Consider the following 22321-nt stretch of genomic DNA (forward strand, 5'->3'; position numbering starts at 1 on the left):
AACGCTAAAGTACTTAAACAGCCAACTCAATAAGCGAATCCTGGATCACCCCAACAAAAAGAAACCGAAAAGACCCCTTGAAAAAAAAAAGAGAGAAAAAAAAAAAGAAATCCACAGTTTAATTTGGGTGTAATCTCTGATTCTGGCTCGCTGTTTGGATTCACAGTCGAGGCGTTTCCTGCTTGCGCCGCGGTTCAGACGTTTGCTCACGACTGTGGGAAACCGTATCCAAACAATGGCCACGGTCCTGATCAAATTTCCTGCGAGGCGCTCTCCCTCACGCCCCGACGGCACCGTCAGATTCCACCACTGACAGCCATATTATATCTCCATCTGCAGGCTCCCAGGCTCAGAGAGGGAGAGGAGAGGAAGGGAGAGAGGAGGGGAGGAGGAGAGGAAAGGACAGGAGAGGAGTGAAGGGGAGGGGGAGAGGAGAGACAAAGAGAAGAATGGCGAGAGTAAAAGAGAGGAGAGAGAGGAAAGCAGGAGAAGAGGGAGGGAAAGAGAGGAGAGAAGTGAAGGAGAGGAAAAAAGAGGGGAGAAGAGAAGAGTTAAGGAGAAGAGTAGAGCGGATAGAGGGGAGGAGAAGGGAGAGGAGAAGAAAGAAGAGGGGAACATTAACATCTCCACGCACAGCTGAGTAGCCGGAGATGAACAAGGTGGCGAGGTGGTGACCCAGCTGCGCTGTGATAGGTGGGCTCTGACTGTTGTCTTTAGTCACTCACTGATTCGCATGGGTTACTAGACTCACAGCCATAACACAGACAAACAGCACCCACCCACACGCATGCTCTCATGCAGAGGTGAGCTGCCTTCTGTCATACTTCCTGGTGAAAATTGCACTTCCAAGTCCATGAATGGGTGGGGAACAGGAATGAGTGCTGACACACACACACACACACACACACAGACAAGCACACAGAATGTCCTCACTGACTCCACTTCAGGTCATTCGCTGATGAACAGCAGTTGTCAGGAGAGGCTCAGTTGAGAGCTTTTAAGGGCTAAGCCCGCACACACACACGCACACACACACACACACACACATTCCACTTCGACGCCACAGAGAGCTATCAGGGGAATAGCCTATGGAGAGAGTGAACACGACAGACCGCACAAGCTGGGACTTGATCTGTCAGAACCAGACTGAGCCCTCGCTGAGTGTGTATTCTGACAGACACACACACACACACACACACACAGACAGACACACACACAAAAACACGCATACATATATAACAGCGACAAGGATTAAATACCAAGCCCGTAGCCTTTGGTCATGAAAGCCCTAGGCTACACTGCCTGAAATCTGATCCAACATCCTCCTCGCTGGGATGGACATAGCTGTGGGTGATGCAAGTTGTATGACTGTAAACACTCTCCCACGTTACAAAAAGGAAATCCAAACCAGTGGCACGACCGAGCCCCGGATCCGGGCCAGACAAAGACCGGCTCCTGCTCCCCGTCGCCGTCGTCAGCTGCGGCCTGGGAACGGGGCCAGGATCCAGCGAGCCGCGGTGGCTGGAGCGAGGAGGCCTTACCCGGGGCTTCCTCGACTTGAGCTCCGAAATGAACAGCTTAGCCGGCGGAAGCCGTGGCAGGTCGGATGCCTGACTTTATCGGGGGAGGGGGCTATAAATATGAGTGCTCCGGAGGTCTCCTCTTTGGGGAGGATTACTGCCCCCCTCCAACCCCCTTTGAGTTGGGAGCCCCCGGTAGGAGCAGGTGTCCCTGGTCAAAGGGGGATTGAGTCATCCGTTGTGGAGGTGGGACGAATTTGACCCGATCCTCCATACATATTTTCTGGCTGGACACGGGAAACAGATGGGGTGGACTGGACTGGGATCGTGCCATTCAGGTTTATTTAATGGAGGCAGAATTAAAAGGGAGACGCCAGGTGCAAGTCATCATCATTTATCTCAATTAGGTGACACCCTTTCACATAACCTTCACACGAGCCAGGAAGGACATGCGCACAGGCACACGCACACACACACACGGGCATACACACTTACAGGCGGAGCGGCTAGACAGACACAAGCAGCCTGCAAGCACACACACACGCACACATGTGTAGACAGGCACGCACACACACAGACACACACACACAATTGGGCATACACACTTACAGGCAGAGCGTTTAAACTGACACAAGCAGCCTGCACACACACACACACACACGCACGGTCCTGTATTTCATATAAATGGGCCTGTGGCTGCCTTTGATAAATGGCCAGTTTGAGTGCTACATGCAAACACTTATTAGGTCATAAAAGCTGTCTGGTTCACATTAGCGGTGGCCCTTGAAACCCTGTCTACCTCTTTAATGCTACCTGAAATTGTAACAATTTGTATTGTTCAGCTCAGGCTGATTCACGGGCCTACCACTTAGTGTTAAAAAGGGAAGGGGTTGGGTGTGTGTGTATGTGTGGGTGTCTGTGTGATGTGGGTGTGCGTGTGTGTGCGTGTCTGTGTGTGTGTGTGTGTGTGTGTGTGAGTAAGTGTGTGTGAGTGAGTGTGTGTGTGAGAGTGTGTGTGTGGAGAATGGGCCTACTGCCCCGTTAAACAAGCTCTGATGAAAGGAAACTACGAGCAAATTAGTTCCTCTTGTGCATACATTCACACACACACACACACACACACACACACACACACAGAGAGACGCACACACACACACACACACACACACATACACACCCACACCAATTTCCAATTACACCTCAATTGTTGTAAATGGCAATTTGAATTATGACGAGACAGGAGACGGCTGCTATGCCGAGATGGGTCTCAAATGTTGCTCCAAGCCGCCACCGCGAGACATGGTCTCGAACAGAGTAAAGTGGTGGAAATAGTTGCATTAAGCGCGGGGGTGGAGCGCCTTCCCCACCGCACCATCTCACTTCAGCTCGCCATTCGGTCCCAGCGCTGCTCCCTCAACGTTTCATGTGGGCTGCCGGCAGGCGAGACGGAAAGCTCAGCGGACAGACGCCGCCGAGTGGAGCCACTTTACCCATGCCTGGGCGATATGAGAAGGCTGTGTGTGTGTGTGTGTGTGTGTGTGTGTGTGTGTGTGTGTGTGTGTGTGTGTGTGTGGGTATATGTTTATCTGTATACGAGAGGGTCTGTATGCTTGTGAGTGTGTGTGCATGAGCAAGAATGAGGGTGAGGTGTGGTTTTCAGTCTGTTGGTGTGTCTGTGTGGTCTGTGGGGGAGAGTCTGTGCTGGTATTGATGAGGGCATGTTTGTACGTTTGTGTGTGTGTGTTGCGCAGCGAGAGTGGGGATTTCTTTACATGCGTGTGGTGCTCATTCAGGCCCGTCACAGACGCCGACGCGAATTCTAATCCCTTGAGACATCTGGCTCATTCCACTCCACTTCTCTCTCTCACACACACACACACACACACACACACACACACACACACACACACACACACACACACACACACACTATGATGCGAGTGCTCACTTACAGGCAGAGCTGCATGTCAGGATGCAGATCTCAGTGAAATGGGCAGTTTTGTAAACTTGTCCCCTCAAATCAAGGGGTTCGAGTTTCTTTTCTTAACCAATCAGATCGCAAGGAAAGGTAGCAGGGATTCCCCGGAGTTCCGAGTGAAGCACAAGTCTGGAAGTGTTTAAAATTTCCAGAGTGGCATGGGCCATTACAGCACATCGTAGACCTCCGAGATCTTTTGTTGTAGCAGAGGTTTTCAAACAAATGTCTGGTGTGTGTGTGTGTGTGTGTGTGTGAGTGAGTGTGTGTGTGTGTGTTTTTCCGTACCTGTCCTGGCTGCTGGCAGGGCGTCTGAAACTCGGCCTGCTGGCACGCCTCCTTCACCTTCTTGTACTTGGGCAGGCTGTTGGTGTGCTGGGTGCTCACACTGCCACCACCGTCCTCCTTCTTACGCAGGATTTTACTGGGGAGAGAGAGAGAGAGACAGGGCGTATGTAGGTGTGTGTGTGTGGGGGGGGGGGGGGGGTGTAAGGGGAAGGGAAAGGGAGGTAGGAGAGAGGGATACAGTGGGGAGCAGAAAGAGAGAAAGAGAGAGAGTGCGGTGGTGAGTGTGGGGTGGCTGGGTCGCGGCTCGCAGCCGAGCTGAGCTGGCAGTGGCTCTGTGGCTTTGGGTGCCAGGAAAGCCCGGGCAGCCAGCCCAGGTCAGCGCTCACTCATCCGCCCAGGGCCAAGTCATTTGACCCCCTGGCATTGACTCACCCACATGCTACCCGAAGCCCCCCTCCCCCTTCTCCACCAGCCCCCCCTTCCCTCCCTCTCTAAACCCCACTCTACCCCACCCTAACAGAGCGAGCGAGCGAGCGAGCGAGGGAACCAGCTGCATTCTCAGGACGAGCTGAAATAACTGGCAACAAAGGACAACAAAAACCCGCTGAACTTTTTACAGCTATCTGTCTCCCCGACCGCCGCTGTGGTTGCCTTCCCCGCTTCGTGCTGACGTTCAGTCATCTTTCGCAAGCCAACTATGCGTGTGTGTGTGTGTGTGTGTGTGTGTGTGTGTGTGTGTGTGTGTTTGGGGGGGGATTCTGGCACAGTCCTTCCCCCCTTGCACTGTTTTGTGGAAAATAAATTATTGAGGTGGCCAGGCACTTTAATCTAGCCGCACGTATAATGGAAATAATCATGTCTGCTCTCATAAACAGGTCAGATTTGTGCTCTCTTGGAGTAAACACGACGGAGGAGTTTGGTCACTGATTCATTTAACGCACAGGTATAATGGCTCTATCTGCGTCATAGGAGGTGCCATGTGATCGCTTATTGTTGCCATCTACTACTTCCCTCAGTCAGCTTTAAAAGATCTGCTGGCGGTCTCTCTGTAAACCGTGGGGGAGAACGGAGAGGGAAGGGATGAGGCCTGCAGCGGCAGTTAGGCCGGCAGGCATTAAGATATGTGATCACACACACACACACACACAGTCGCGGTGACAGGAAGAATGTCAGCCCCGCGACTGCTCCGTAGTCTCCCCGGGCTTTTAGCTGGCACGCACACAGATTGATGAGATTACTCTGCCGTGAGCCGCCCTCTCTCTCTCTCTGTCTCTCTCTCTCTCTCTGTCTGTCTCGGTGTCTCTCTCTCTGTCTGTCTGTCTGTCTGTCTGTCTGTCTGTCTGTCTTTCTGTCTTACTCACACACACAAACAGCCCGCGGTGCTACGGCATCTCGGCCAGAGAAAAGAATTTACGAAAAGGGGCCAGCAGACCAAACTGTTTGGCATCCACAGATGCGTTCATATTTAGTGCAGGTTGTGTGGCGAGACCAGCAACACTTTGCCAGTGCATGAGGGAGTTCTGAGGGACGAGCAGTCATGATATGACCCCGACTCCATGCAGCGCTGTCTTTTATCTCAAGCGATGCAAAACGCCCTGAGCTCACAACCAGCGAGACTTCCCTTCATGTTGCAGGTAACTTAATCCCGTACACTAGTTGAGGGATTGGAGACAGGCTTGTTTATTTTGAATGTGCCCGTCTCTGGCCCGCTGTAGCCCACTGAAATTTAAATGGACTCTGGCTGCAAGGACACGGAGGCAACTGGAGTCTGGGCGTCGCTTGTTGAAAGGAATTCCTCAAACATAGTCCATTTTTCCAGAATCAACCATCAAAAGTTTGCTTGTAATCTACTTTGTTTAATCTTTCAAATGTATCCCTTTAACTTTCAAAGGATTAGCTCTGATTACGGGAAGTTTACCAACATGTCAGGCTAACCTCTGATAGACCAGGATGTCTTCATTCACGTTACACAAGTGGAAAGAACTAAGCTATGACATAGTGGAAAAGACAAGTAAAGTGGTCGTCATACCACCGATTAAATGAAATGTGAAGAATTGTGTCAAACATGTCTATGCTGACGTGTCTAACATGGAAAAAGGCCCAAGGAACATGCCTTACCCTCTCTCAACCAGGAATGTGTCTCTCCAGACTTTTGGCTTCCGGTTCGGTTTGAATCTGAAAATAAGAACAAAACGGTACTTTTTAAAGTTTTTGGTGCAATTTAATTAGCTCAATTTGTTTCATATTTACTTGCTACATACACATTTTATTATCGGGTGCAGTTATTAGGGATAATTTCCTGCTCCCCTCTACGCGAGTTACATGCCAAACCTATAGGCATTATTCATTGCACAATGCCCACGCTCTGGAAAGATTGAGCAGCTTTTCTTCATTAAGTCACCTGTTTCCAGTTTTCTCTTGTTCCAGAAGTTTCAGAATGGATTTCCCATCCATGTCAGAGGGGGTGTCCAGTCCAGCAATGTCCAGGATAGTCGGGGCTAAATCTATATTCAGCACCATATGGGGATTTCTGCACAGGGAAGGGAAACAAAGTGTTCATTTTCAACAGTTTGAAAAACTGTGGATACTGACACATTAATACTGGGTATCTGTATGTTATATCAAACATAAATGTGTAAATGTTTAAAAGTTTTAAATATGTTAATGAAAGTGTTCTGAATAAGTTGTTCTTACACTGCTCCTGGCTCTACATTTGGCCCTCTCACAAAGAAAGGCACTCTGATGTCAAAGTCATAAGGCATCGATTTCCCCTTAACCAGCCCAAACTGCCCGATGTGATAGCCATGATCAGCTGTGTAGATGACGTAAGTGTTGTCCAGCTCGCCAGTCTCCACCAGTGTCTCGTAGATCTACAAAAGCAAAGTTTACAGTCACATCCGTTAACACAGCAGATGTCTGTGTCTTTGCCCCATATTCTGCAGTGACACTACTAAACAAAGCATGTCCATATTTGTACCATGCAGCAGATGCTTTTATCAACGGCAACCGAGGCACAATACTGTGTAAACACCACAATACAAGGAAGGAAGGAAGGAAGGAAGGAAGGAAGGAAGGAAGGAAGGAAGGAAGGAAGGAAGGAAGGAAGGAAGGAAGGAAGGAAGGAAGGAAGGAAGGAAGGAAGGAAGGAAGGAAGAAAGAAAGAAAGAAAGAAAGAAAGAAAGAAAGAAAGAAAGAAAGAAAGAAAGAAAGAAAGAAAGAAAGAAAGAATGAATAAAAGTACAATCAAGCTTCAGCTTCAACCATTTTGGAAGCAAGAATGAGATGTTCCACCAACCTTTTCTACGGAGTCATCCACAGACATGAGGGTCTGCAGTCTCTTCCTGTGCAGGAAGTTGGTGAACTCCATGTGGATGGGCCTCATGGGCCCGGTGTACTGCATGATCCAGTGCTTGTCCATGTTTGGCGCGTAGTTGTAGCTGGGGGTGCTGGAGGGGACAGGAGGGCAGAGGAGAGAAACAGAGTCGGCATCAGGGCTCCATTTCCCCTGCACTCAAGTACGTGCCATGTTCACCTGTCATATCATTGACGCCCACAGGTGCCTGTGAGTTTTATATGCTGTCGAAAATGTTTGACGAGCGACAACACTGGACTAGCCGAACCTGGCTATGTTTGCACGAGCAAATGTACCAATTCTCCCTGTTAGGTGTTTATTTAATAAAAAAAAAAGAAGATTGCAAGATTTTCTGTCCATCTCTTCTCTCACCAAGCTGAGAGTCTCTGGCCTCTTGGCGAGGAGAAATCATTTGAGGGCTGGCACAGGCTTAGGCAAACAAAAGCTCCACAGCCGTCAGGCCCAAAGTAAAGTTTCTAATGACCCCTGGACAGAAGGGGCCCAATAACTCACTGCATGTTTGAAGTGGGAAACAAAAACCAAAAGTCAACAGAGGAGACAGACGGTGTTGTTTATGGAACCGCAATATTTTCGGGCCGTGCACCTGTTGACTGCAGGTTTGGATTGTGGTTTTGGAGATCTACTGATAGGGCAGCGCAGCTAACGAAATCATTTGTTAACATCATAAGAGGAATATCTTAACTTACTATTCTCTTTAGTGCACCACAAAATAGAGTGAGTCTAATGAGATTTACTCTATAATCTTTGGTGTTTACCACTAAATCCTGCCATTATTGCCAAGAAGATACCGAAGTTATTTTCAATCTTGTGGGTCTTGAGGGAAACCTCACTGGTATAGGTGAGAAAAGCCATAGAGCTTTATGATGGGCTATATAGATACCATTTGTCAGATATAAACGTGTTCCAGTACTATTAACTAATTGGAAATGGAAGGTTTTCTATATTTGTTGATGCACATTTACGGGTGTAGGTCCTGACACGAGTCCAGAGAAATGCAGGGGTCAGACATACACATCAATCGTGCCCCAGACAGAGGTCACACCTGGCACCTGATACCCACTGCCCCCCCTGTAAGGAACACAAGCTTTGACAACCCAAAGCAAGAGCGTATGCAAAAAGCCGCTTGATATCTAGTACTAGTGTGCGAACGGACATGTTTATAAAACGTGCCCTTGCTCCCAGGGAACAAGGTAATTGCTGTTTGATTTGGCCCGCATGCTTTTCAAATGAGCAATATCAGTTGTCAGGTCAAACACTGGGGCGGGCACAAATGGGTCTGTGTGCTTTTCCAGTTTCAAATAATCCCCTAATAGACTTGTCCCGCACGTCGCCCTCGCTGTGCCCTTGATGAATGAATCATTAACGCTTTCTAAATGTGCGCTTGGCACCGCATCAGCGAGGAGTGAGGGCTTGACGTTTTCTCCCATTCACTCCGCTGTTTGCTTGGAAGCATCGTCGGATGCATTGGAGTCAACCTCCTCCCCCTCCTCGTGCCATTCTCTCCCCCCCTTACCCCGCCATCTGCCCACCGTTTCCCCCCTTGAAGGAACTGGCTGGGCAGCATTCCCTGGGCCACAACAACATGCCAGTCAGCGAGAGCCTCCCAGGGGCCCCCCTTCTTTGCCCCGGAGCAAGCCATTCAGAGTGCGGGCCAACACCGAAAATAAATTAATAACATCACAAAGGGTGTTCTAGAACAAACAATGCATTCCACACATCCCTGAACCTGCCGAGTGAAAGCTCTGATTGATATGGAGGAGGTCGGGAAGTGCTCCAGGAAGCAGGGGCTAAAATAATAGCAGCGAGGGGAAAAGAAAGGAGGTAGAGGGAGACGGAGACGGAGAGAGGGAGGGAGGGAGAGAGAGAGAGAGAGAGAGAGAGAGAGAGAGAGAGAGAGAGAGAGAGAGAAAGAAAGAGAGAGAGAGAGAGAGAGAGGACAGGGAGGAAAGCGGAAAAAAGAACAAGAGTGCAAGCCGGGCTTGTGTGTATGATTATGATTGCTATCTCGCAGTCTTTGGGGGTTGCGCTGTAAACGCAGGGAAGCCAGAGGACAGTGGGCCCGGTGCCATGGCCCAGCCTATGGGCCCGGATCCCCAGCCATAAGTCCGTGATGATAGTGCCGCAAAGCCACCGTGGGCTTGGCATGGCGAGCGACACTCCATAAAAACCTCATCCCCTGGCCGGCTCACGGCGGACGTGCCAAGAGTATTCTTGGACGATAAATCATCCCAATTTTTCGTGGTGGTAAAGTCGTTTGCGAGAGAAGCAACATTCCAATCTGCTGTCATCTCTGGAGGGAGGATGGGTGCACTCGACTTGATACGCAGACAAAATATGGGGCCCTTGAATTCCAAACTCAACAGTGTTATATTTACCTGTCAAAACAGTCATCGACATTACTCGTTTTCAAGCTTAGCCTCATCATGAACTCATTTGCAGAGCTTACGTTATCGTTCGTTTGCAGTCCTGTCTGTCATATAAAACTGCCGTCGCATAAATGCAGACACATTAAAATCCACTGCCATCCCTATTATTCTATTGTCTGAACTTGCCATGAGTCTGTGGCTGTTGTGCAACAGGGTAAACCTGGATGGGAATGCTGCACTTTTGCACTTGTGCTGTAGAACATTATGCTCCCGATTCAAAAATCCCAAATTCTCAGTCGGTATGAGTCTAGTTTTGGTTTCATGGTCTTTTGGGCCTCCACCGTCGACTTCAAAGCACCTCACCTTAACCTTAACCCTAATCCTTGCCTAAGCATATAGTGCCTTCCAGGCAACGCTGCGTTGAAGTCGACGGTGGGGGCCCAGGAGAACAGTTTAAATGTTACCAAACAATACAAGTTAAAAACTTTTTATTTTTATTATTTGGGAATTTTTAAAAGGGAGTTTAAGCTTTAAACGGAGTTCCAGGAAAATTCTGGAACCCTGGCTCTAGAATGTTCCAAGGGGCTGTCACTCACATGTGCTGCGATGCGTTGGGGAAGAACTCCGAGTACTGCGGAGCAGAGTCCTCGGGTCCGTGGGGCGCCGCATGGCTGATCACCATCATCACCGGCCGATGAGGGTACATGCGCTTAGACATCCGGAAGAAGTTGATGCTGTCATTAGTGATCAAGTCCGTGAAGTAGTCCTGTTAAAAAAAAAAAAAGAAAAATAGAGGTCGGTTAGGGGGGGTTGGAGTTGGGGGTTTGGTGGGGTCAAGCTCAAAATGAAACATTCCTGCACAGCACGGCAATGAAAGGGATTACAGTGAGTCTGTGGAAGTGCTTACATTTTTTTCTCCATCACGGCTGGCCCCTTCATGTCACCCACATACCACCTACAAGGTAGGCAACCGCCGCCGCTAAGGACTTTTACACTGCGTGTGACTCGGTGCAGCCACGGCGCCTCATTGGATACGACACCCGCTGTTGACACCAACACTCGCTGGCGAGAGAAGGTTGCGACTCTCGGCCCTGAGAACGCTGTTTTGGCAACAGCGAGGTCCCTCCGCCCCTGCTGCGAGGCTGCGGCCAGGAATGCACAGGAGGCCTCTGGAGGTGATCCCCACACCCTTCCCCCCCCACACACACAACCCCGCCCCGGCCCAATAACTTGGGGGTAAAGCAAGCCTGGAGCCCCCACTCCCCCCCCCCCCCCACCTCAGCATGCACTACAAGCAGCCACGGCTGTGACCTGATCCATTCAGGTTGATGGGAAAGCCACCTGGCCCTGCCTGCCCCAGACCTAAGATAACACTAACACTAACAGTACAGCAGGCAGGGTGAGAGGGTGAGGGGGGGTTATGGAGGCCCAGGCTGATTTACAGCTATTGTTCAAGTGGCCTGCTTATGGACTTTGGCCTTCCAGGCCCTCTGCACCCCGTAAATGTCTCGCTGCTCAAGTGCTCCTCTGCAAAGGCACTTCCCTCCCCCCCCCACCACCACCACCACTCATGCATGTGGCGTTCATATGGGGAGTCTGGGAAAGGGCACGGCAAATGCTGCAAAGACTAAACAACTTGTAGACGACGGAGAAATGAATCCTCTCCAATGACACTATGAAATTGGAGAGGAACCTCCACAGCACATGCTTTTAAAACGAAATAAGTGCACATTCGAGAACCTTTTTATCTCCGTCAAGAATTCTGCTGACTGCATCTGACCCAGGCACAGCCCTTGATCCGGTGAGTCAGGACAAATCTTGACTCGAGGGGCGAAACGAAACATGTTGGAACGGTGATCATAATGGGGAGGACAATAAAATCGCAATAAAAACCACGCTCGGAGAATTGTTGAGTCAGGGACATTTATATGTGGTCACTTTTCCTAGCCGCACGCTTAAGGAGCCCTGTTGATTTTGAAGACAGAACGTCTGGCACAGTCAGTGCATTGGACAGTCCTATTACAGCGCAGTCCAAGCCATGGTTTTATGTCACTATCCTCAAGGTTACTCTCCTTCCCTCACAGGCTTCATAAATATCTTTACTAAAACCTGATTTCTGACATTCTCTTTAACAAAATGTTATTTAATCTCAGAATGAATCAAGCAGGATGTCAATCAGGCTCTTTATTTAAAGTCGCTTTATAATTGAAGTATTCCTGTGGTGGGTTTTGAGGTCGACTTGTATGGAAAGCCATGCGCTTTTCTGCCGTCTCCAGATCATATACGATCAACCCTTAGTCTGCCTCTCAGACTTGTGGGTAACTTTACACCTTCTTCTTATTCAACAAGCAAGCCATTTGACATGTGAGCACCAAGCCAAACATTTATTTACCCATCTTTCCAACGACCCTATTTTTTTTTAAAAAAGCGAAAGCCAGGGCAATTTGTGCCCAGACCAAGAAACCTCTCCTCAAATTCCAACATGCCCCGAGAACTACGCTACCTAGGAGGACGTTGGCAAGCGTCAGGGCTCGGAAAATAAATTCTCCCTGACAGCCTCCGTGGTCCGAAACACTGTGGAGTCGGGGAGCAAGACGCCATGCGAAGCATAAACTTCTCAAACACGGATTTATCACTTAGTTCGTATCCATGTGGGTCTGACACAAGGACGACAAAATGTTTCCCCACTCTCTCTGCTCTGCGGGCTGCCAACAAGTCTTCAATGTACAGGCAGTAGCATAACATCCACTTTTGAAAACCGACTGTGAAAAAAAATAAGGTAGCAATTTCCTTCAGCAGCTTTGCCCTGGGGGCATGTTTGTGTCCTATTGTTTTTGAACACTGTGGTGCTTTTTTAAAAAAAAAAAAAAGCATTGAAACTTTGAAAGACGTAAGCAGAGTGGATACTGTTCCTACTTACACTCAACACTCAGCATCCAACCCCTTTAATTTCCCCCAAATTCCTACCACTTTAGATCAGAAGAGGATTATGAGCGATTTGGCAAACTAGAAATTAGCGCGCAGAAAAGAAAGACCTAGCAATTGGACATTAAACCTCAAACAAAGCAGCCAGTTGGATTTAATAAGGGCCCTCTGTTGGAACCGAATCTGCAGTGTGTGTGTATGGAGGACCCTTGGGTACATACCTTGGCATATTCTGCCCCGTGCTTTTCCTTGTAGCCATTCCGACAGACGGTGTAATTATAGAAACGGGAATTTTTGATCAGCCCCACCCACTCTCGCCACCCAGGTGGGATGTAGCTGCCGTTGTACTCGTTGAGGTACTTCCCGAAGAAGCCTGTTGAGGGGAGATGGAAAGACAACAGAGGAGACAAGATGTGATGGGTAAGACAGCCGATAGAGAAGACAGCCTTCTCCAAAAATGCTTCTCATAGTTTTGGTCTCCTCACTTATCTCGCCACAATGGAACGGATGAGCCTAATGTTTGTTTTTCCCATTCCCTCTGGAAGTCACGATCAGTGTGGTAAACCGTTGTGTACGTTGCCCTGGGTAAACATGGACGCTAAGGGGGGGATCCCTCATTCCCTTCCGACGACAACCCTCCTTAATGGCCTCACCTCTCTAGATGTGGTTTCTTTTGAAAAGTACCTGTGCGTGTTTTTCCTTTCTCTCCCTCTCCCTTCTCTGTAGCTTTCTCTTTTTTTCACGCTATGCTAAAACATTTCCCCCCAAAAAATGGCCCGGGCATGCTGCCAGTCTAGCCCAGCAAGCTAATTGTAGACTAACATATCAGCTTGAAACCACAGGCAGCAACGGAGGCCGCAGGCTTCAATCCAGTGGGCGAGCTGGCCGTCAGTCAGTCACACACACATTGGCTGGTGAGTGGGGACAGACCACGGGGCACGGTTGCCATGTTTGGTTGTTTTAAACCAGACGGGCAGACTGAAGCTTAGGCGTTACGTTTGCACTGGACTTTCAGGAATGCATGGCAACCGGGACGTGACTTTCCAGTGACCCAAAGCACGGGCGGAAAAGGGAACATGTACCATAGGAGCGGTAGACAAGGAGACATGCCCTGTGCAACACAATCCGTGCTCGGAACATCCAGTCATTCACCACTTAATGCCCTAAACAGTGAATAACTGTATGGTGGTACAGTATATGTAGAGAATGAGTGACTGATCCAAACACAGGAATAGATTGCTTCAAAATACTTAGTACTAGTTAGATCATCATGCAACATGCACCATATCCTGTACCATCAAAAATATACGGTTCGGATCTCACATAATATATTTTATTTAGATTTATTTACACTGAAGACATTGAGGTAAATGCATCTGCCCTGCCATCTCTGTGTCCTGTTTTACAATGTCATCTGAGCCCAAACCCCAAAAAACACACAGCGGATTCTCTGCAGAGACTAAACACAGTAGTGGTGGTACTGTAGTAGTGAGCAGGTGGGTTCTCACCAGTGCGGTAGCCCGTGTCGTTGAGGTAGACGGCAAAGGAGCGCGGCTCGTGCTGGGCCTGCCAGGAGGGCGAGGAGCAGTTCTCGTTGTTGGTGTAGGTGTTGTGGTTGTGCACGTACTTCCCCGTCAGCATGGAGGAGCGCGACGGGCAGCACATGGGCGTGGACACAAAGGCGTTGGTGAAGGTGGTGCCGCCGTCCTCCATGATCTTACGCGTCTTGTTCATCACCTGCAAGGAGCCTGGAGAACAGTGGATGGCACCATGTTAGTGTGACCGCTTGCTCTTTGTTTTTTTGCCAGTAGTCCTTGCATACAAATCAAACCTGATAAAAACAAAACCAAAAAAAGTCTTGGGGCTGACCTCTGGGAGATCACAAAAACTATAATGTAATGTGTACTGTAATGTGAGCTTTGTATGAAAGTGTTTTGGCAAATCACCTGGACAACCATAAATGTCCAGAATGTCCAGATGTGTTTAGTTAGGAATAGTAAGGAATATCCGCACTCTAGCGCCCCGTTTTTCTGTTTATTAAAGTTACACCAAAAGTAATGTTAGCTTAAGCTCTTCATCAGACTTGTTTCTGGCAGTCGCAACTCACTGTACTGTACTTCTGGGAGATTTCAAACGCTCATTCAATATACTGTACTGTGTTGGCTCAAGGGACCTCAAAATGTCAAATGTTCTCAAATGAGAAAACTGAGGGGGGGAAAAATACCCCAACATATTTTTCATGAATTCTCTAGGGATGCAAAAGTCATCATGAAATATACCGTGTGGTCACCAAACATTTCCGCGTCATTGAAACACAGACCAGTTATGACCACCACCAAACTATTTACACAAAAAAAAGCCTGCTCATGCCTTATGGTACTGCCGCTGTGGTTCCGTGGCTTCGTGAGTCAGTCTTTGAGGCAGAGCGCCTCTCAAATATTTAAATTAGGCCGCATCGAGTCACTGGAGATTAGAATGCAAATAACTGGCAGCCTCCGTCTCCTCATGAGAATGTGGTCAGCCAAGCGAGGCCCTTCCATCGCTATATTCTCAAAAGAGAGAGGAATTTGATTTAATAACAACTAAGTAGCACCCCCTAAAGCGCCTTTCATTCTTTCATAACTCTGTCGGTGCAGTAATATGAAAACACCTAAAGCAGCAGGCAGCCACAATAGGCTAATGTATGATGTGTGAAGAGGTGCTATGAAGCTGTTTTTCTGAAGACGAAAGGCCTTTTTTGGCAACATATTACCACTATTCATAATAAAACCAGGCCGGTTCAACATTAAGCACTCGCTGGGAAAGGACAATAAGAGCAGCATAATCACGGAAATGGCAAACTGACACACTAAACATGACCCCTCCCGACGCTGAGTGAATGTAACTCGAGGATATAGTGTTTATTTTCGCATGTCTCTCCTCGGGCTCCGAAGGCCTCTGGAGATTGCTGCATATTGCCCCGCCGCTATTCCGCTCGCTAATTGCAGCGACTACGTCAAGCCCCCTTATCCAGCCTCTCTCTCTGTCTAGTTTCTGTAGTGACGATGACACAGATGGCAATGGGGAATGTATCGCCTGATTCAGAAGCCCTGTGGATCACGGTGCTGTTCAACAGTCAATAAATACTCTGTTTTAACTTTTTTATTTCTAATTTAGTCTTCTCTTCTGGTCTGTATAGTCATGACACTTTAGAGGACATGTGCTCCATTCCTGTCTAGTCACTGGCGTCACTATTTATTTTCAATTAACACTGGCTATGATGTGTCATTTCCATCATGCCACAAAAAACACTGAATGTAGAGTCAACGTTTATGGCTTGGGTTAAGCTACTTTTGGACTGTGCACTGTTGTTTTTTTTGGAGCACACAGAATGGACAGCTAAAGCACTGTGGGGAGCAATGAATGACTAGATTAGAATTGCTCCAGACTCCTGACTAGATTAGAATGGCATCAGCAGGCGCTGCTACGTCTGGGCCTTACCGAGCTCCACGTCCTGGTCGTCGGTCATGATGAGGATGATGTTGGGCCGGATGTTGCGGCGGTCGCGCTGGACTCGGCCGCGGAGGCTGCTCTGGCTCCGCGTGGTGAAGGCGCTCGAGGACGACAGCTCGGCCAGCATAAGGCCCAGGGCCAGCAGCCAGCCGAGGCGCACGGACCTCATGGTGGCAGAGGGCAGAGGTGGAGGAGGAGGTGGAGGAGGTGGAGGGGATGGGGGGAGGACAGGGCAACAGCTGAACACCACTGGGGGAACCGGAGCTTTCAGCAAAGTATCTGTGGACACAAGAGAGAGGAAGAGAGCTTTTTAGAGAATGAAAGAATGATGTATGTGTGTGTGTGTGTGTGAGTGTGTGAGTGTGTGTGTGTGTGTGTGTGTGTGTGTCAGAAGATGGAGATGAGAGAAAGGGGAGGGGGGGGGATTAGAAAGAGACTTCCTGTCAAAGTCATAATATAAAAACAAATGTTCTCTTGGCTGAAAGAAATGGAAAGGACTCGACGAGGGCCTCTTCCCTCTCGCCCTCTTTGACATGAAACAAATGACAGTTCCAGGATCTGCTCAAGCGCTTTTCCATACCTGACTCTGAGAAAGCACTTACATCTGTTTTTAAAACCCAAGCGCCACAGACTACTCTACAGCCATCCACCAACCCAAAGAAGTAAAACACACGCAGCTATCGATGTCGACCGGAGACCAATAACTTAATCCGTTCAAAGACAAGAGTGAACAGTTAAATCAACATGCACGGATTCACGGTTGTGATTTGCAATGCACATGGACAGTCTCTGAAACTTTTTCAGCAGACACGGATCTCTGAACAGAAAGCCTCGACACAGACGACGACATGCACCCCTACTGTTTTGGGTGCTGTGATACATGCACACTGGGTCAGTCAAAAAGCATCACTTGCAAATGCAACACAAGCTCCTGAACGCTTCTCACCTGAATGTCTCCACTGAGTTTCATGCTGTTCCCAAAAGCCATGCACCTCTATCTCTTCCTCTCTCTCTCTCTTGCTCTCTTCTTTTCTCTTTCTCGCTCTCTCTCTCTCTCTCACATACACACACACTCACTCACACACACACACGCTCACTCATGCATGCACACACACACACACAAACTCATGCACACACACACACACCTCACGAGAGTGGGGCCCGTGCGAGCGCGCTACGCTCCCTTTCCTGCGTGCGATGACAGAGAGCAGCGGTCGCTCGCTCGCTCACTCACTCATCTCTCTCTGGGAGCCGAGGGGAGAGGGGAGCCGAGCTCTGGCACTCCGCTCCATGCACACAGGGACCTCCCGCCACTGGCTGGCCCGGGAATTCCACCCCTCCCCCTGCGCCGCTCTCGGCCAATCACAGCCCTACCCTCTTGGCCTGTCACTCATCGGGGGCTTTGGGGCTGGTGTAGCCGTGATCGACGTCTACGGGGAGGTGGAGAGGGGTCGGAGGGGCAGGTGGGGAGGGGGGCCGGAGGGCAGCTGGGGGTGGGGGCTCCAGCAGGGCGGAACAGGGGGAGGCGGTTCCACTGCGTTAACCCCAGGCTACAGACGCCAATCACGGATTTACACCGACGCACACACTGCACTGCCCCGGGCCTCATCATCAGTGGCCCGGCCTGTCACCAGGGCCCACACTTGTGAGTGACCGCTTATAAAAGACACGGCAAAGAGGCCAGGTAAAAATAACGGCGCTACGCTATTTAGAGGTTTGGGCTACTGAAGTTCTGGGAGTTGGTTTGTGAGACAGACAGACAAGCACGCTCCTCTCCTCTAGTCTGACTCACCAAGGGGTTGTAGACTTGTAAGCAACTGCTTTCAACATGTCCAACTTCCAGTTTCTTACACTAATGCTAAAGCTAGCCAAGCAGGGCTCATTCAGACAGGACACTCGCCACATACAAACTTAAATCTTGTTTTCTGGCATGAAGAAAGCCTCTTTCCTTAGCGTGGCATGTCATGAGCTAAAAATGTCATCGCTGCAATAAACCACAGCGTAAAACATCTCCTTATCTACTTATCTCTTGATCATACACCACTTTAACGTATGAGGTAAAAACCATATGGTGATGCATAATTTAAGTGACCGTAATATGCAATCATAATGTATGCAGTATGGACTAGATGGCATTTCCTGAGTTAAATGGCGGTCATATGTGAGTATAATGCGTGAAGCCAAGATTAGATGGTAATTCATGAGTTCAATGATGGCTTTTGTCTGAGGGCCATATGTGGGGGCACTTTAAGGCCATACGGTGGCTGCTGCCTGTTCTGGGTTAATGAGTCGTATCAGGATACTGGGCAGCTTTACACCTGAGACTCCGCTTAATGCTATTCACATCGCACCCCTCTGCACGCACACACACTCATGCATGAACACACACGAGGACACACACTCAAGTCTCTCAACATGCGCACGCACACACACACACACACACACACTCATGCATGAGCACTCACATGAACACACACACCCACACACTGAAGTCTCCACATGCATCTCAACACAGATGGACTGACACACACACACACACACACACACACACCCTACACACCAGTGAGCACCACAAGCTCGACCCATTAATCCTGGGCCCGGTTGCTTTGGGAGGCTTCATTAACACTATTAAGAGGCAATCGAGAGCAATAATCCGTTTGCGGTTCATTTGTTCGGCGCGAGGGTGAGGAGAGGTTGAAAGTGTACGCGCTACCCACATCACAGCTGTGCGGATCCCTCAGACTGGTCATCTTCACGTCTGGTTAGTTGGGCCGGCAGTTTCTTTTTTTTTTTTACATTTGAACAGTTCACATTCAGTGATCTGCTGATCTTAATTTCCTTTAAAATGTCAACGTTGTCACGGACCTAGATGAAATTCTCAAGAGTGTAGGGGATAAATGAGCTCTCTGACTGAAACACAGAGTCAGCCTCTAAGTGCTTTTTTGGACGTGGCAGCATTTCAGACAGGCAGTGTCACGGCCAGCCGAAGCGCAGTCATCCCGACAGCGCTGTACAAACACTGGCGCTGTTTGGACAAACCCCACGGTGCTGGGGGCTGGCTGGGTCCAGACATCCTCATACCGGATTACTCCCCCTCCCCCTCCCCCTGCCCCCCCCTCCCTCCCCCAGCTGCCCCACACCGGCCCCACACCTACCCCAGGCCCATCCTACCCCAGGCCCTCTCCAACCACACGGCCCCACTCAGAACCTCACATCCAGGCTTGGACCCAGCCAGTGCCCTCTCAAAGTGAACGCACACACACGCACGCACGCACACACACAGCAAGGACACTCTCACATTATCTATCTTCACAGCACACACTCTTAAAACTACAGATAGACAGACACACACACACACACACACACACACACACACACACACACACACACACACACAGCACTAGGCACATAGTAGAGACACAACCTTTTACAGTCTTTCTCTCTTCAGTCTGCACCCTCACACACTCGCTGGAAAGGCACGCCACTGACACACTCACACACACCAAAACCCATTGGGCAAGCATGCGAAACGGCTCCCAACAGTGACGCCAAGTCGTTAGATTCTAGCCAGTATTGAATTAAACAGGCAATAATGAGTCCCTGCAAAGACCTCCTTCACGTGACTCTTGAAAATTAAGCACTCATTATGCACTGGGGCAACAAGATGGATCGCTAATATGGCTAGCTAGAATTGTCCCAAAATCAGTTGGACAAAGTGCCTAATACAGTGCCACAAAATGAGATCATGCGTTTCTTAGTGACGGCGAAATTAAACTGTAAGAGCGTCGACCTCAGACACAATTGCAGTCGTTTTCTCTGCGCAGTAATTTTAGAACTGGGTAAACCCCTCCAAATAGCTTTTCTATTTTCTCCCTCTGAATGGAAATAAGTTGTGAATTATGCTTTTTATTTCTCCCTCTCCCTTTTTCATTCTTTTTTTTTTCATTTTGTTTTAATCACCCTCATTCCGTCGGGAGAAAATGTAAGTCAGCGGATTAAAAACGGGAGGCCATTACATCAATCTGAGTGCCGTGGTGCCACCCACTCGCTCCAGACCTCCACCGACCCCGGCCGCTTAACAAAACAAGATTTCCAACCACAAGCCACCAAACATGCGCGGCCCTCGTTACCGTGCCACCACACGGTTTCCATGAGACAATAGCAAACAAAGCACAGCCATCCATAAAGTCGCCAAGACAACCGAGTAACGAGGCGAGAACGAGGGAGGAGGAGGAGAGGATCAAGAAGAGCTGTTGATTTGCATACAAGTCGTAAATATGGAACATTCTAGAATTCTTTAGCCTGTCTTCATAATTTAAATGGAATTCTATTAAGAACCTTCGAGTTGATGGGTGCCTTTGTTAGAAACTGGGTACAGTTTTGGTTTGGCTAGAAGCTTTACAGCAATTTTTGGAGGTCAAGAATGCTTTACAGCGCCGAACACCTCTCTGCCAACAAAAGATTGTGTAGCAAACATCTAATAACCATAACCTTTTAAGAGGCAAGGCTTTCTGAGGAGCCGTTTCATCTGGGAGCACACCGGTCAACAGCAGTGCACGAGTCCACATGGTGACCTCTGATTGATAATGACTGCACTGACTGCCGTTTTCGTTTTTAAAAGCCACCGCAGACTGCACTTGACTGAGAGCACACCTGACCCGGAGGTTTAGAGTGTAGACCTCGACGCCATTCCTGCACACGACAGCTCCTGCTGAGTATGGCTGGGCTAGTGTGCTCTCTTGCTCTCTCTCTTTCTCTCTCTCTGTCTCTCTCTCTCTCTCTGCCCCCAGGCTGGGTCTTCAAGCGCAGGCACACTCTCCCAAGCCTGTAATGAATATGCCAGTCAGGAATGCCGTGGACCGTGGAGCTCACAGGGACCGACACAAAACCCAGGGGTGAAGAATCGGCCCAGCTGGGCCCGTGGTCCACTCACACACAGCCCCCGCACGCACACAAATCACACACAGCTATGCATGCGCGTGCACACTAACTCACACCTTCACACATACATATGAGCACACACAAATGAAAACTAGTTAACTAGATTTAGTGGGTAAATCTGGTATATTTGCAGGGCTTATTTAAATTAGCATGTTAATTCATGTACATTGTCCCTTTTAAATCAATAAACATAAACAGGAACATGCACACATAATCTCTCTCTCACAGACACTCATTCTCTCTCGCTCACAAACACACACACACACACACACATACACAGACATCCATACAAAAACCCTTCATCAATCTTACTTTAGGAGTTTGTCATGTTAAAGACTCCACTAAATTCTACAGTTCTGGCCATGTTCGTAAAGTTAAAGAGTATCTTCGTTTCAGAGCCCTCATCTCAGTCCCCCATTACACCCACAACTGACTCCACCAAGAGGAAGTGAATGAGGGTCAGTGAGAGGCCTGTGTTTCATATGCGCGGAGGAGAGGAACAAGGCACACTCCCGCCTCGTCTCGGACAACAGGCCTTCAGAGGATCACATGCACAGCGTGCTGACAACTGGAAACGGAACGCACAAAAGCAGATCGGGGGAAAAAAAAAAGATCTCTACTTTCAAAGCACTTCAAAGTCCAAAATATATTTAGGGGAAAACAGTTATGGTGTGTGTGTGTGAGTGTGCGTGTGTGTGTGTGTGTGTGGGGCAGTCTCGCAGAGTTACGTTTCCAAAACGTATAACTAAATTTAATGCTTCAAAGTCACAGCGGTCCCTGTCAATTGCTCACATCTGTTTCACAAACGCAAACTTCTGTACAAGGCCGACTGGCACAAAGAGCCTTTATTCATGGCCATGCCGGGACACTGCAGAATACATTGTTCTGCGTCCCTTATTGTTTTTAGGGATTAGGGCAAATGACCCTTGAAATTAGCCCTCACTGTATTAGCCCGCGCTAAGCTGGAGGAATAATATTGGGCAGAGACCGGGAAAGAAGAGAGGTCCTGGAGGTTCAAAGGAGCAGGACAAAAAGGCCACTATAAGAGCTTTTGCTTGGACCCACAGCTGCCAAACAACCTCTGAGTGAAGAAAAATGAAGAAGGGTGGGGGGGAGGGGGGCAATTTTCAGATTAATGGGATTTAGGGACAAGGAAAGACCTTTACAGAAGAGACAGGATCTCAATCTTGTTTTTTGTGAAGTTTTCATGATTATACCAGAGGGGCTTTTAGATTTTCCCATCACATTGCCGTCTCTCTCTCTGTTCCTCACACACACACACACACACACACACACACACACACACACACATTGTGCCCAAAGCATGAGGCTGTGGCCTTGGTACAGGCACATGAGAGACAATGGCTGAGGTTTTCTGGGCAAGCTGTTGTGTGCCACCGCAGCTGGTCTGCCCGCCCGTGTGCCACCCACACTGCCCACC

General features: G+C 49.0%; 1 protein-coding gene across 1 annotated transcript in view; it reads right to left on the reverse strand.

Annotated features, from left to right (window-relative positions):
• The window catches only part of sulf1 (sulfatase 1), a 49981-nt gene that overhangs the window by 12342 nt on the left and 15318 nt on the right, over nucleotides 1–22321 (reverse strand). The window contains exons 2-10 of the mRNA XM_062520769.1: nucleotides 15928–16218; nucleotides 13956–14195; nucleotides 12669–12820; nucleotides 10119–10288; nucleotides 7079–7229; nucleotides 6478–6653; nucleotides 6185–6313; nucleotides 5902–5958; nucleotides 3784–3919 (exon numbers count right to left, since the gene is read on the reverse strand). Coding sequence (XP_062376753.1) covers nucleotides 3784–3919; nucleotides 5902–5958; nucleotides 6185–6313; nucleotides 6478–6653; nucleotides 7079–7229; nucleotides 10119–10288; nucleotides 12669–12820; nucleotides 13956–14195; nucleotides 15928–16108 — 1392 coding nt within the window. The 5' untranslated portion in view covers nucleotides 16109–16218. The remainder of the gene's footprint in view (nucleotides 1–3783; nucleotides 3920–5901; nucleotides 5959–6184; nucleotides 6314–6477; nucleotides 6654–7078; nucleotides 7230–10118; nucleotides 10289–12668; nucleotides 12821–13955; nucleotides 14196–15927; nucleotides 16219–22321) is intronic.

The sequence above is a fragment of the Sardina pilchardus genome, chromosome 19 (genome assembly GCF_963854185.1).
Source record: "Sardina pilchardus chromosome 19, fSarPil1.1, whole genome shotgun sequence".
Taxonomy (NCBI): Eukaryota; Metazoa; Chordata; class Actinopteri; order Clupeiformes; family Clupeidae; genus Sardina; species Sardina pilchardus.